The following is a 16388-nucleotide window of genomic DNA, read 5'->3' as shown; positions in this document are numbered from 1 at the left end:
AATCTCACTTTAAACAAGTAAATTATCTACACTTTCTTACTTTTGCTAATTCGAATGAGAAAGAGTGAGACAGACAGACCATTCACACTAGTATCATCTGGGAATTCCAGTCCTATTCATTCTTAATGAGATTGCTTTGCAATGTCTGTTTTGCAGACTGAAACAAAAATACACATTTGTTTTGTATCGTATACAGCAAAGTTCAAAAGCTCAGTGTGAATACAGTGTCAGTTCCATTTCAGGTAGTATGCTTAATTTGCATGCCAGGAAGATCAATCAGGTGCTTCAAGTTATTTCCGAGTACTGACACCGTACTGCACTCCTGAGGTGTTACACTGGACATGGGACATTAAACCAAGGTCGCATCTGCCTGCATTGATCGTAGCTCATCTGGATATAAAAGATCCCATGACAAATACTAAAAAGAACGTTACTGAACTTTCCCTAGTGCAGTGGTCAAAATACCCCATGTCATTATGAACATTACCTTGGATTTCTCCTTGAAGCTAGACCATAGTACTAAATGAACTTTCCTACTCAGCAAAACTAAAATATTTGGATGCTTTTAATTAATTAATGCATTTTTATAAATGTTTCCATCTTTTAGAAATGTCTTTTTGGATCCTAGATGATAAAAATTTAAACTGGGAGGCATTAGCCATAAGGGTGATAATGTACCTTAGAGGGTTTCAAATCATAGCACTGTCACTTATTGTACTACTCATGTAGAAGTTTAGAAAATGCAGTATAACATAACTTTGGAAGTCTGGAAAGTGTCTGTTGACTTCCATTTCATATTGTCTATCACATGGTATTCCCTGTTGAGCATCCAACATACATAAAACTTTTAGAGATTGTGTGCTGACTGTATCTTTTCTGACTTTTGAAGGTGAAATGATTTTGTAGAAGAATACAACATAAATGCATGCTTCCAAAATTCTCACAGACAATAATGGGAGAAAGGCCTACATGTGGAGTTTAATACTGTATTGCAAAAACTGAAAACATGACCTCAAAGGGGTATCTATCCAGCTATCTAAGAAATGGGAAAATGGCTAATTTCCTTCAAGACATTGTGATTCTATGACAAAAACAACAATTTCTTTTGCCTCCACTTAGATCTCTGTTAAATGTGGCTTTCTCAGCATCCTGCTTGCTATTCATACATTGCCCTGATATAGGACACACCCTGGTAAAAGGATATAAAATTCTGCTATACTGCATGTTGGGATCCTGTTGTTTTTTTATATACTATTCCTATATGTTACATTCCAGGACTCTCGTATACTTGGGGAACTAAAATCATGTAATTACCATTTATTCTGTGATAACACTCCAAGGTAATGCGCCATCATACTTGCTTTTGTATTGGATTTGTTGTAACCTGCACTATCTGCCAGACAATCAACTTGTACAACACAAACACTCTGCACTCTTTCAAGAAACTAAATACTACACAGAATCTTGCTAAGAATAAAGGATCTCCAGCCTTACCTGGAAGCTATGGAGAACAGCGACATTAATTTCAACAGCTGCCTTGTCCTTCCACAGAGAAGAAGTCCTTCTGACATCCAGTCCCATTTTCTCAGCAATTTCCTGCAGAACACAGAGGAACAGCAATAAAGATGCAAGAAGTGACCTACATGACCAAGGGCTTCATCTTTATACCTCTAAGATGTAAGATGAAAGGCATGACAAAAAAGTGAGCCTCTGAATGGCATTAGGAAGTTATAGCAGAAGGTTATCTGTCTGAGAAGGAGAATTTTAGAGGAGAGTGAGGTGAAGTGAGACTAGTTTTTTTCTAGGTTAGAGGGCCTCGGCAGTAAGCTCTTAACAGCAGAAGTGAAGGATGACATGTCAATGATATCGAAGAGCACATTAAAGCTTTATTGCAAAAGGTCCAGCAAAAAGTCATTAAGAAATGAGAGCAACTTGGATGTGCAAGCTCTGCAAATGAGGGGTAAAGCAGCACATTGCACATGTTTTCATGTTCTAATCAGTTATTCCTTTCCATGGGCGATCTACCTACATAAGGTTAGAGAGTAAGGTCAGGTACCATGGGGAAGACTAGTCATGTTAGACTACAACTGGGAACACTAAGAGCTATGAAAAAGCTCATTACCAGTGCTTTGTGTTGGAAGTATGGAAAAGCTCAACGTTGCTCCTTTCTTCCATCAGAGTATGTCGATGGAATCTTGCCATGTTACAGCTTTAGTATTAGTAGTTGCTTAACATAATTCATATTTAGGAAACAACAAAGAAAAACATGGATGATTCTTTATTTGAAGGTGTTACCTGTAAGATGTTGTACCGTTGTGGGTCACAGAAGTCTCGAACTCCAATCTCAGTACTCAGGTACCAACCATTGAATGGTGCAGCAGGGAACTCCAAACCACCTATTTCCAGTAACATGTTAGCCACAGCAGGCAGAGCATACCATTTCAGACCCAGATCTGCAAACCATGTGTACCTGTAATACAGAGTAGAGAAAGGAGGGCAGTAGAATTTAAAGGCTTTTCTCACATGAAAATGTATTATACCATTATATGCCAGCAGTATGGGTAAGCAGACGTCATGATTTTATTGAACATGATAAAATGTGATGAAGCATCAGCCATTTAACCCATTCTCCCCAAAAATGTGGCCAGTTAGCACGCATAATGCATGTTGAACAAACAGTATCCAAGAGATATGTTGGCTGGATTTTGTATTCTACGTGCCATTTCTTATAACTAAAATGGCACTCTAATGCAAACATAACAGAGTAAACAAATCATTATCTTCCTATACAGAAGAAGAAGAATAAATGTAACAGAAAGAGAAATTATCTGAACTACACTGGAGTTACTCTGTGTTTCTATGTGTAAAATGTAATCTGTAGACACACTCTTAAAATAAGCTACTATTTTTGTTTATTTATTTGTTTGTTTCTTGTTAACTACGTGGAACATTGCTTTTTAACCCCTAACTTAGCCATCAGGAAACTGGGATATGATCCAGGATCACAGATCTGGAACAGTGAGTCTGGATGGTAGGGCTGAATGGCTCATATCCTGCAATCCTGTCTTGAGAAGAGGTAGAAAGGCTTATAGCAGGATTTTTCTTAAGTGTGAGCCCCCCCACCCCCACACACACACACATAGATATACATAGACACACGACCACAAAGAGAACTGAGAGAAGGTGTATGCTGACTGCCAGCAGTAGTGTAACAGGGCAATGAAGACTTCTAATCAGGAATATCTTTACTGTCTTTAGTCCTTGTCTGATGGCTTCCATGTATATTTCAAACTGCTGAGTATATCCTGACTCTGATTTCACATGGTTCCATTGGCCTTACTCAGCATGTATAACCCAGACATGTCTCACATGATTATCATGCAAGTATCCCCTGAACATGCCTCTCTGAAACTGGATCTGTTCCCATCCTGTGATTTATCATCTGTCTTTGTGAAAGGAATTTCATTCTATGGGTGGCATTTGTATATTTTCCTTTGCTAATTAGGTATGTGCAATTAAATTGTATTTATTTTAACAGGAAGAACGAGTGAAGAACTCTGTGCATAATAATTCACAAATATACAATACAGTAAATTGTAAGTTTTGTGATTTTAAACTAATGAGTCTGATTTAGTCTGAAACCCCATTCCTCCTGATAGACATTGATAATTATGTTCTAGTGTTCAACATCTTTGTGCTTTCATCCACCTGTTTACTTTGCAGTCTGATTATTTTTCAACCTAATAAATACATTTGTAGAGTGTGTAAGCTGGCCTTCATCATTTAAAGTCTTGACTATGGTCTGGGTAGTACAGTTTCAATTAGCATCTTGGGCATCTAAGGTACTGGTAAGGTAGGACAGTTTTGTGAAGAAATAGGTCAAATAATACTGGGATTTTCTTGGTTTGAAAAGTAAGGTACAGGTCATTTTGGAGCAGCTAGTTGTTGATCTCGGAGTTGGTATATTTAAGTAGGGGGGTGGGGGGTGAAGCCCCCCCACTTTATGTAATGTTTTAAACATTTTTTTTTGTTTTGTGGAACAGCGATTTTTTTTCCCATTTGCGATTGTAAGCTTTTGCTTACATGGGTTCGATAAATCATTGTTCACTTTTTTAAGCGTTTGATGATTTAACATAGACCGTTAATCATATTACATCTCTCAGGAAACAACTAAATTACTACTAGTTAAACATAGAGAGCACCACTGTTTTAGGGATGTTGGATAGCCATCAGCTTCCTTTCACTTTCCCTAATACAGCTCTAACCTAACAGACAGACTGCAACGTCCTGTGATATTATCCTTAAAATTAAGTTGACATCAGTTCCAATAGACCATTCTCACTTCTTTCATTCAAGTTTCTCATTGTCACCCTGTTTTCACCTCTCACTTCTCCCAAGGCATTGCTATTCCCTTACACAGTCCACAAGGATTACCTATCTTTCTCTGTTCCCCAAAACATCTACTCACCCAGCATTTCTTCATTTATACCACTCTTCAACTTCTTCACCCTCTACTCTTCTTAATTTTTTTTGTTTATTTACTGCATTTTATTTAGAACCTAGCCAGTACCCTCTCTTACCTATTCTTGACCCTCTTACTGTTCTTTTGTTTACTCTCTTCATTCCTTGAGCCACCTAATTCCTTAATAAAGAAAAGATTGTAGTACTGATCATGTTCTTATTTCCACTCTGACTGGGTATTTCACTGTGTACTATAATGCTGGCTATTTTTTCAATATAATTGATTTTTTGTAATCATACATTTTATCCTATTTGTATTACTTCATTAGCATTAGTTTTCTTCTCCATTTCAGAATACAAAGCTTTATTTCAATACATGCAACCTTTCTATATTCATTGCCGTCAGTTTTGCATATTCATCATATTACTGATTGTACTTTTCATTGTACTTTATTCTGCTCTTTCACACGTTCTGTGTGTTTTTTACTTTGGGCTGGGTCATGAATTAAAAGGGTCCTAGGACAGCCCTTATATGTTCATTGGTTTTTGTCTTCAGCCTGGGTCATGGCTAAAAGACCCGTGGACAACACACCTAAGCATGCAACAATTTTAAATGAATAAAATAAATAATTCATTTGGAAGGTTTATCAGAAAAGACCCGTCTTTTTCACTGTTTGTGAAGATACATAAAGCAAAAATAGCAGTACATCACAATTTAACAATAACGTGAATAACTCTGAAGTAACACAGCACTTTAATAATGTATACAGACTAATATATGGCTTAAATATTTGAAAAAGTTGGATCCACTTTATAAATTGAAACACAAACTGTTCAAGTATCATTAACTCACTGTGGTTCACTTGACTTATGACCACTTGTGCTCGGCAGTGAGATTAAAAAAGCTGTTATTGAATGAGGCAAACCCCCCTAAAACCCCTTGAAGTGGGGACTGTGCCTCACATCATCAGACTATAAATGTGCTGTCTCTGATATCTCACAAACTAACAAAAAAGTATATTTACAGACAGAGTCTTTGTATTCAAGTGGGTGGCCGCAGTGGTGCAGCAGTTAGCATTGCCACCTCACAGCAACAGGTTCTCCAGTTTGATCCTCACCTGGGGTGCCTTCTGTGCAGAGTCTGCATGTCGTCTCTGTGGTCTTGTGGGTTTCCTCCGGGTGCTCTGGTTACCTCCCACATCCCAAAGACATGCTGTAGGTGGATTGGACACTCTAAATTGGCCCTAAGTTTGTGTGTGTGTGTGTGTGTGTGTGTGTGTGTGTGTGTGTGTGTGTGTGTGTGTGTGTGTGTGTGTGTGTGTGTGTGTGTGTGTGTGTGTGTGTGTGTGTGTGTGTGTGTGTACACCTTTTGTGGAAGGTTGGGTGCTGGGCTGGCAACTCAACACCGTAAAACTTCACTGCCAATCATAAGTGGACAGTTGAGCTGCTGTGGCAACCCCTAACCAGGAAAAAACAAGACAAGCATTTAGCAGGGAGCAAATGAGCCACAAGGAGCTGAACATTCGGGTACATAAAATATAACTGAATGAATAGATTTTCCACCTTACTATGTAAATTAACTGTTAAAATAACAAGTGCACAACAGGTATTTAGCCCTGACCATCAGATGTTTTCTCATCAAGGAGGTGAATGTTTTTAGTAGACTGGCACTGCCAATGCATAATATTACTTCCACAACCTGGGGTCCAAAGGGAAGAGTGTTTTGCTATAGATGTTGATTTCTTGCTGCGAAAAGAGAAGCAGTTCTGTGAAAAAGTAGTACCAAAGGTTTCTGCAAAAGGGTGTTGGCTGTTTGGAAGAGAACAAAAAGTCAAGTGTGGAAAAGAAGTTGAGAAGAGTACCTTTTTAAAGCCAATAAAAACAATGGAGATCATCCTGGACTCATTTCATTATGGGGAGCATTATGTAGAGCAAGGGCTAAATAATGGGTGACAGATAATGAGAGGATACATTTTGTTAAGTTAGCTAGAGTTCAATGCAATTAGCAGAGGAAAAGAACTGTTATAGGGAGAGAATGTTCAGCTTGTAAAATAGGAGTCCATTTGACTAGGCATGGTTGAGCAGCAGGTGAGACAAGTTTTGAGTTGGAACAGGTAGCTCTTTCAGTGTTAAGTTACAATGGGCATTGACAAAAAAAGAGGAATGAAAAAGATATGCTGCTTACCAGCATACAAAATATTTAACACTGTAGAGGTGTTAGTAAGAGTGGAAGTCACCTGAGTGACAGCTGACTCATTTAGAGTTCTTTCTGTGACAAGCATATATACCACAGAGTATGTCTTTCTTTTATTTTATTTATCTTTGTTGATTGGGTTACTCCCACTTGATTAGAGGTCTTTTCTTAGGGCAGGCTTGATATTGTAGTTATACTACTAGGAGAAAGTTTGACAAAGCTTTAGGGATGGCACACTCAGGAGTACAATCCTCCCCCCATGTTACGCTGCAGCGTCAGCAATTTGAAAATTAATCTAATCACTTTGAGTGGGAATATAACTCTCAGCCTTCTGACTTTACAGCACCAGAGATTAGTGTGCTATCTGTTGACTCACTGTCACATTGCTCATAGAGTAGCTGATAGAAATTAACCTATGTAGAAGCTATCCTTGTGGTTTGCTGTAAAAGAAAAAATAATTACGGAGAGATGCTCAAGTGCTTTGATTAAGTAATAGTTAATTCATTTATACATAACTTGGCTTTGTTCTTCAGTGTGGATAAGATTAGTAATGAATGAGAACAGTAGAGTGCAAGGAAATTATCCTAGCAGGTTCCACAAAGATGACAGGTTGAAGAATAGAAGAAGGGATTAATAAGTGCCTTATAAAAGTGACTGGTGACAGTGCTAAAGCCATTCCATGGAGTCTGACTGAAGACAGAGAGCTATACTTAGTCACAAGTACTTAATTCTGTGCAAAGTCCTCTATTAATTTACCTTGGTCTGGATGGTGACAAGCGTTGATAAGTCTGAAAACAGCTCTGTCTCTGCTATGGCCAAAACAGATGCCATGTTGCTCTATTGAGCGTACACCATGTAATGCTAGATGGTCCTGAATGTGTGATGAAACACACATTTTGCTTTGTGCTACCACCCTTTTTGTTTTGTTTGCAACTGAATAAAACCGATAGTGGCAACAAAAAAATGATAGACCCCAAATTACTGTAGTCCATTTTAGATCTGAGTACTTACACAGGATGCTGCAGGTGAACTTGTAGAACTAGGTCAGCAGGAATCTCAAACAAGTGAGGACCTTCTCCATTTGCTTGAAGTAGCAACGGCAAAATATCGAAGCGTCCATAAGGAGGTCTCCACCCTTGTTGTATACAAAGCTGTTCAATGTAAGAAATAATAAGAGTTTAATGGAATACAGTTGTCTCTATATACTGTTCAGCTTCATTAAAAATGTAAGGTCCTCAACATCTTGCAAGAGCAGTGTCATTGGAGATGAAGTGTTACGCAAGCTTCTAAACAGAACATGATGAAAAACTTCACAGGCATGAATGGCTGCTAGAAAATAATTCTCATACTCATATTTAAACTAAATAACTGAAATTTTAAATATGAGAAAAAGATAATGTTCAACATAAGGATTGTTGCTTTAGGAATCGATAATATGATTGAAACTTAGCTGGAGACATAGTTCAGTACTCAACCTGATTTCTTTTCTGCAGAGATATGAGATTGCAGTTTTCAGTCATGATCATTAGAGGAAGCATCCCTTACTTAATTTTTCTTCAGTTTGTAAAATGAGAATTTGATCCGCTGTGTTTTGCTACTTTTTTAGTCATGCTAAGCTTCATTTTTATAAGCAGAGGTAAGTATAAACTTTAAGCGCAAACAATGACCTCACACACAAAATAAAATGCAGAAATTTTCACTGTTTATCAAAAATATTGCACTACTTGGAAAGATATGATCAGTTAAAACAGAGGAGTACCTGCTTTATTTTTTCTTTCTTGTTTTGTTTATTAGTGATTATAACCTGGCTGAAGCATTCATAACCTTTAATGAAGTTGGTACTGTTGTGTATATAATCCAGTGTGTCTACATTAAAGGATATACTTTTGTTTTTATACAAACTAGTGAATTACTGCATATGAGTTAGTACTTTTAGTAATGATGTCCCAATGGAACAAAAAAATTACTAGCATGTACTCTGGTCAGCATTATGTTTTTTTCAAAAGACGATCATTTGCTAAGCCTGTAACTGACATGGTTTTCTGGAACCTAAACAGTTACCAGCTCTTCTCCTACTTTTTCTGTTTTTAGTTGCTGTTCCATTTCTCCAAATACTCAAATTAAGGCTAAATATTTAGTGTACAAGAAAGATGGTAAGGAAAAAAGAAGGCAAAGAGAGTTCACTTTTAACACAAGGGCCAACATTGTGTACTTCAAGGACTCAACCCTGATCTGCTGAGCTAAAGTGTTTTTCCTCTGGCTAATGCTGTTAAGACTGAGTCCTCCAATTAATATAGCAATAACCCACGCCTGGGTGTGGGTAATGTGGGATTTAACCACGGTTGGCGTGGTTTGGTCCCGAGGGCGAAGCCCGAGGGACCAAACAAAGACAACCGTGGTTAAATCCTGCATTACCCACACCCAGGCGTGAGTTATTGCTATTATACAATGACATTATTTAAGAAAAGAAATAATTACTTTTCTTAAATAATGGCATTGTATAATGCCTCTTTGCTGCCCTTCCGCAGCTGTCTGGTATTCCGCGGCAGTTCTGATGTACTGCGCATGCATACGCAGTACATCAGAGCTGTGGGCAAAAGCAACGGAGAACGCAAGATCTCCGTTGCTTTTTACTGTTTCTCTATGTTAAATGGGTTTAACATAGCGAGACAGGTTTAAAATAAGCAACGGAGATCTCCGTTACTTATTTTAAAGCTGTCTCTATGTTAAACCCATTTAACATAGCGAGACAGGTTTAAAAAAAAAAGCAACGGAGATCGCAAGATCTCCGTTGCTTTTTACACACTGTGTCGCTATGTCAAAGGAGTTTAACATAGCGAGACAGCTTTAAAAAAAGCAACGGAGATATGCGTTGCTTTTTTTAAACCTGTGTCGCTATGTTAAACTCTTTTAACATAGCGAGACAGTGTTTTATACTAACGGAAAAAGTCCGGGCGACCGGACCTTTTTCCGTTAGTATATTGAGGGATTTACAATGGGCACGCTGGTTGGGCTGGCCAATCAGCGTTTACATTTTAGAGGAAGAATTGTATAATAATGGATAATCATGCTTGGTAAAATGGTATACTGTGCTGAAGCCATTCAAACTGAAAGGATAGAATCTCTTAACTTGGGCAGTTATCTTCAGGTAATCACTGAGAAAGTAGAGATTGGTTCTATCCCACTTTTTCTCTAAGGGCTCCTTATGTTTATTCTGTTCCCTTATAGAATGAATTCCTATTATAGGTTCATAGGTTCATAGGTTGGTACTGGGCTATCTGCCCGAAGACATGTATTAGCCCAGCCACGTTGTGCGGTATTCACCGCCCCTTTAGTAGTTCCCTAGACCCTTGTACTAGCAGCTAGTACCCTTGGCCCCTATCTAATAGTGTTGTTGGTGTGATCCCCGGTGTAAACATTCTGTTACGTTATGTTGGTGATGTTTAAGGACTGGATATTGATGGGCAGGTTCCTGTTTGTCAGCTGGTTGTGACTCAGAAGGATTGAACATCTAATATTTGGATCATCAGTGCAAGGGTGTCCATTGTTTACGAGTTAGTTCTGAAGATGTCAGAATCTACTTTTATAACTATTACTGATTATGCTACTTTTTTCCTAGGAGTTTTTCCCAGAGGCACAACAAACTAATGGGCACATTATTTCTAACATAAGGGGTGGCGTAAGCCACATAACTTTGGGCTAGGCTTATAAATGCCTTAGAGCAGATAGCCTAGTATAAACCTATGAACCTATAAACCTATGAGTGCTTATCTTTCTACAGTTAACACTTCAAGTTACACCAGCTTCAACCATGCCTTCAGCATAGGAGACTATGATTTCTTAAAATAAAATACCCATATCTCCTCCCGCCCTTAAGGATAAGGATGAATGACGTGTTGCTGACGTATCCATACAGGTTGACAGACTGTGTTAGTCTGTATACTGGTTCTGGGAATAAAGAATCAGTCACAATAGGCTTTTACAGAGAATCAGCGTTTTGGTGAGCACTGAATTTGATAAACATTCATTTTATGGTGTTCCTGTAAAATTACCTTCCCCAAGAAAAGATATGCTAAGCTACAGATGTTTGACAAACTTCAGCCACTGGCAATGCCTCATATTATTTCTTCTTTTCAGCATTTACCTGTTTCTCTGTCCAAATTCACAACCACTAGCTCTGAAAAAACAGACGTATATTACAGACTACATGAGCAGTATTGGCAGTAAAAGTATCTGTATAAAAGTCCTATTGCTATCTGTGTTGCTGACCATGCTGTGACTGACCTGGCTGTTCTTGGTGGGTCTAAAATGTTGGTGATTCTTTCTTTGTCAGTGACAGAGAAAGTAGAATCATTGACAGAGGCGGTAAGAAGGAATAAGCATCTGTAAACCTGGGTAGTAAGGCAACATTTTATCACACTCTCCTGTTAACCCGGGCATTAAGACAGCAAACTATTATGCTCACACGGAAAAGTGCTAGGAGGAAATCTTGTAAGAGATAGATGAACCACATCAATGCATTTGTTATGTTTTACTGGGAGAAATCTGTAAACCAGCACACATAGCTGACAAGGGTAGCACTGAAACATACAATATAAAATACGACAATGCCGTCACTGATGTCCACTTCATGGCTGCTGCTTCTAGTACTGTGTTGAAGATATGAACAGCTCAGAAAACAGTATACCCCTGATAATGGTAAGGGACAATGTTTGCATGTTGCACTGGGCCAGAGTTTTTGCCAATAGTATGTTCAACAAAAGTCTTAAAATAATTAAAAGAGAATGAGAAAATCACAGAGGATGAGAAAGAAAGGTCCTATCTACCTGTCTGCAAATTCTACAGGAGTTTCATTGCCATGTCTAGTTAATTTTGTCTAAACACCTAGGCAGCAATTGTTCAGAGAGAAAAGGCAATATCAGAAGAAACAGCAAATCTGCCAAAGACAAGACTGATACTAGTGAGAATGACACTTCATGGGTAACTGTAGAATTACTATCAGATCATAAAATTACTATTTTTTTTCTTGGAGGACTCTGAACCTCCCATGCCTCCTCCTTAGAAATTCTTAAGGATAGAAATGCACCCTTTCTTACATAAACATAAATTCTCCCTTTTTGTGGTCTACATTTAAACTTACTAGGACTACACAAGACACACATTAGTCTCCTTTTCTCACTTTACAGCCTAGCCAAGCTAAATAGGAAACAAATGGTTAACAGACTTATCACTCTTCATTTCTGCTAGGATTACATAAAAGAAGCATCCCAGAGCTGATCTGAAATCTAATATTATTAGTGACCCTTGTCCTATAACTTCCCTTTCATCCTTTGATAGACAGATACATTTCCATCTACTGTCAGCTTGTAATTATTTTACCATGATTTTAATAAATGTTTTGAGATACGTTTTGCACTAAACAGCTACATCCTATATTCTTTTCAAGACATAAGGCAGGACTCATAAAGCTTACCATGATGTGGAGGCCTTAACTCAGAAGGTTCCCTCATTACGGTAAGTAGTTCTGATTCAGAGCCTGATCTCCCACTATAGTTTACTTGTGACAGTGGCCATAGCATGAAGACTGGCCTCACTAGCGAAACCCCCCCCCAGGAGTACCCACTTCCTTACTAAGTCCTCTCTTATTCAGTTACACCCCTAACTTCTTAATTTCTCTAGCATGTCGAAGGGCCAGATGCTGGCATCCTCTCCTGTCCAGTTGGTGAATCTGGGAATATTGAGGCAATGTTACAATTGCCTCATGTACACAGACAACCCTCTCTTCCTCCCACATAACACAAATACTTGCGAGAGATGCAGCTATTTGGCCAAACTGGAGGCTGAGCTCTCTCAACTCAGGACTGGCAAGACCAGACAGGAGGAGAAGGCAACTACACACACCACAAAACCAGTCTCACATAAAGCTATCACAACAATGAATCAAACACATAAACACATAAACACACAAAGACATACTCGGAGGCTCTGAGCAAAAATTTACCTAAACAGCAGAGGCCTCCAAAGCAGACACCCAAGCAACTGCCACCTCATGACACACCACAGGCAACACATAAACCACAAAATCAGTGTGCAAAGCAGTCACAGCCCTTAAGGCCAAATACAACACCAAACATACTTGTCATAGGTGACTCCATAGTCAGACACACTGACGTCCCACTCACCAGGCTGAACAAGGAGAGGGTCACAGTAAGCTGCCTATCGGGCGCTAGAATCCGCCACATAACACAAGCACTCGGGTCACTCCACAGCAAATACAAATATGACACAGTCATTGTCCATGTTGGTGTGAGCGACCTGAGATGTACCTCCCTGGACTACATGAAAAGAGACATAGAGGAGCTCTCTGATTATGTAGCCCTGGCAGGTATGACCCTGACCCTGAGCAGTATCCTTCCTTCACCAAGAATGATGCCACAACATAGAGACAAGATGATCAGCTTTAACAATTGGCTTAATTTCTGGTGTATTTCAAAGGGGATCCAGTGTCTGTCTGCCTGGGATGACATGCTTGACAAGCCATGCTGCTTCGCAAGGGACGGCTTGCATCTGTCACCCCTGGGATTCCGGATATTGACTAAGGCTCTTGCCACCCCCATAGTGCCTTTTTTAGGCAAGGCTCAAATTCTAAACCTACCACCCTAGAAAACAAAAATGGGAAGAAACTAAGGGTAATGCTGCTCAATGTCAGAAGTCTAAATCTCAAAATGCACGCACTCAAGGCCCTTCTCAGTATGGAGAACATCGATGTCTGTGCTGTGACTGAAACCTGGTTCAAGGCTCCTGAGAGCACCCCGGCACTATCAGGTTTTACCTCATATCATGCGTTCCGGCCCCAAAACCCAGACCACACCACAAAAGGAGGGGGCGTATCCATATTCATCAAGGATACCCACACCTCCAGGTTGGTGGCAACGCACGAAGCATCGGAAACCATCCAGGTGCAATTAACCATAGGCAAAACTGCTCTACAATTTGTAGCATGCTACAGGCCACCCTCTCAAACTCAGGAACCCCACACAGCCTTCCTGAAGACACAGGAGGGTATAAATGTATCTCCAAACACCATTATATTGGGTGACTTCAACAACCCGAATATAGACTGGGAACATTACTCAAGCTGCACGGAAAAATGCTGCACGGCTAACAATCCAAATGGTAATCAAATAAACAAAGCCAGCAGCTGTTGGTAACTGAATATAAGTTATTTATTTAATCATCACTGAGAGAAAAATCCCTCATATATCTAATACAGACTAATACAGACCGGTTTCGGCTCAACAGAGCCTTCCTCAGTGAAAATGGAAAATATATATATTTTCATGAAGACCCAAACCCAGTATATATATACAACTGGGAGTAACCAAGAACCAATCACAATACATGATCAATAAATCACAATTGGTCATTAAGACCAGGTGGAAACAGAGCCCCAAGTCTGATAATCCATTTCCTCTCCTTTAGAGTCAGCATATCATGCCACTTTAGTTTATCTTGGCATTTGCCCCTAATATGATCAATAATACAAAACATAAAACTAGCTGTAGTATGTTTTAAACTGTGCTTGTATAGTGCATTATTACTACGTTTATTTTTGATGTCACTGATGTGTTCACCAATTCTAAGACGAAAAGCCCTAGAGGTCTGACCTACATAAAACGCAAAACAAGTGCAGGTCACCAAATATATAACCCACTCAGAACTGCAATTGGCCCAAAACTTACTCCCAGTTGTATATATATACTGGGTTTGGGTCTTCATGAAAATATATATATTTTCCATTTTCACTGAGGAAGGCTCTGTTGAGCCGAAACCGGTCTGTATTAGTCTGTATTAGATATATGAGGGATTTTTCTCTCAGTGATGATTAAATAAATAACTTATATTCAGTTACCAACAGCTGCTGGCTTTGTTTATTTGATTAACATTACTCAAGCAACAACTTTCTAGCCCAAAGGTTCCTGGAGTTCAAAAATTCAAATGCCATGGAACAACTAGTCACCGTTCCCACAACAGGAGAAAATATACTAGATCTCATCATCACAAACATGGGGACAAAATGCTCCACACCGGAAGTATATCCCTCATTGGTGAGATCATATCATAAACTAATCTCACTGGAAATCCACATCCCGCCCCCACCCCAAACAAAAAAGACCACAGTGAAGAACTTCTCTAATCCAAACTTCACACTACTCAAGACTGGTGTGGTATCCTTCAAGGCCCCCGAGCGAGTGGAAACCACAACCCAAGCTGCAGAAGCCCTTACAAATGCCTTCTATGAACACCTCCAGGACTGCATGGATCAGGCAATCCGTAATAAAACCAAGACTCTTTCCACCAAGGGCAAACGTCCAGTCTGGTGGACCCCAGCCATAAACAAACTTTACAAATAGAGGAGAAAGTTGTTACATGATAGAGCAAAATCCATAAAAGAGAAGACACCCTTGATCATTATTAGTAAAAAAATACGAGCACTCATAAAAATCATCCAAGGCCAACTTTGAGAGAAAAATTGCCATAGATTCAAAAGACAATCATAAGGCCTTCTTCAGCTATGTTAGAAACCTGGGTGGAAACTCCCAGATATGCTCAGAATTAGTCCAAAATGATACAAAAATCACTGAACCCACAGACATCGCCAACATACTGGCAGACAGGTTCAGTGGAAACTTCACCCCCCTCTCCCCCCCAAAAGGAGAGAAAACTATCCCAGCGGAGTGTAGCCTCCCAGACATCTCAAATGCGCAGGTGAAAGCTGCTCTCTCTAAAGCTAAAAACACAGCATCAATGGGACTGGATGGTGTCCCCGGCTGTGTGCTACATGAACTCAATGAGGAACTAAACCCACACATAAGGCAGCTGTTTAATCTTAGCCTTACCACAGGATACGTGCCCAAGGAGTGGCGTACGGCAACTGTGATCCCACTCCACAAAGGCGGTGCCTCTACAGACCCTGGTAATTACCACCCCATAAGCTTAACAAGCCTGGTCTGCAAAGCTATGGAGAGGATCATAATGGAACTCATAAACAAAGACATAGAGGACTTGCAGACATTGGACCCGACCCAGTTTGGCTTTGTCAAGGGCAGATCATGCCTTTTGAACTTGCTCGACTTCTTCGAAACAGTCACCAAGGCCATTGATGAGGGAAAGGCAGTCCATACAGCCTACCTTGACCTTGCAAAGCTTTGACACAATACCCCACTCGGGTATTATAGAGAAACTTACCAGCTTAAATGTAAACCCATATGTCACAAGATGGGTTGCAAACTGGCTAAAGGACAGAACCCACAGGGTTAGAGTTGCTGGCACCATGTCAGACTCCAAGCCGGTCACAAGTGGTGTCCCACAGGGCTCAGTCCTTGGCCCCCTGTTGTTTGGCATCTACTTCTCAGAAGTACAGGCAAACATAGGAGGACTATGGCTGACAAAGTTTGCAGATGACTGCAAACTGGGCCATAGTGGAAAGTACATCGGACACAGATATCCTTCAGAGGGGTCTCACGGAAACTGATAGCTGGTGCCAGAGCCATGGCCTGAAGTTAAATGCCAAAAAATGTATAGTCATACCCTTCGGGAAAAACAAGGTAACCCCAAGCTACCATATAGGTGGCAATCCACTAAGCACAGAAGAGGTTATCAGGGACCTGGGGACCCAGGTTGACAGTGGCCTTTCTTTTGACACTCACATTGCTAAAGTGGTTAGAAAGAC

At 39.8% G+C, this 16388-nt stretch overlaps 1 protein-coding gene across 1 annotated transcript in view; it reads right to left on the bottom strand.

Moving 5' to 3' along the window:
* LOC122797801 (nitric oxide synthase, brain-like) overlaps nt 1-16388 on the bottom strand; it is a 317433-nt gene that overhangs the window by 213612 nt on the left and 87433 nt on the right. Inside the window, exons 5-7 of the mRNA XM_044066321.1 lie at nt 7667-7806; nt 2296-2470; nt 1495-1596 (exon numbers count right to left, since the gene is read on the bottom strand). Of these exons, the coding sequence (XP_043922256.1) occupies nt 1495-1596; nt 2296-2470; nt 7667-7806 (417 nt within the window). The remainder of the gene's footprint in view (nt 1-1494; nt 1597-2295; nt 2471-7666; nt 7807-16388) is intronic.

The sequence above is a fragment of the Protopterus annectens genome, chromosome 3.part1 (assembly GCF_019279795.1).
Source record: "Protopterus annectens isolate FY-2018-M chromosome 3.part1, PAN1.0, whole genome shotgun sequence".
Classification (NCBI taxonomy): Eukaryota; Metazoa; Chordata; order Ceratodontiformes; family Protopteridae; genus Protopterus; species Protopterus annectens.
Note: the sequence above shows the minus strand (reverse complement) of the source record. Positions and strands in the feature narration are given on the sequence as shown.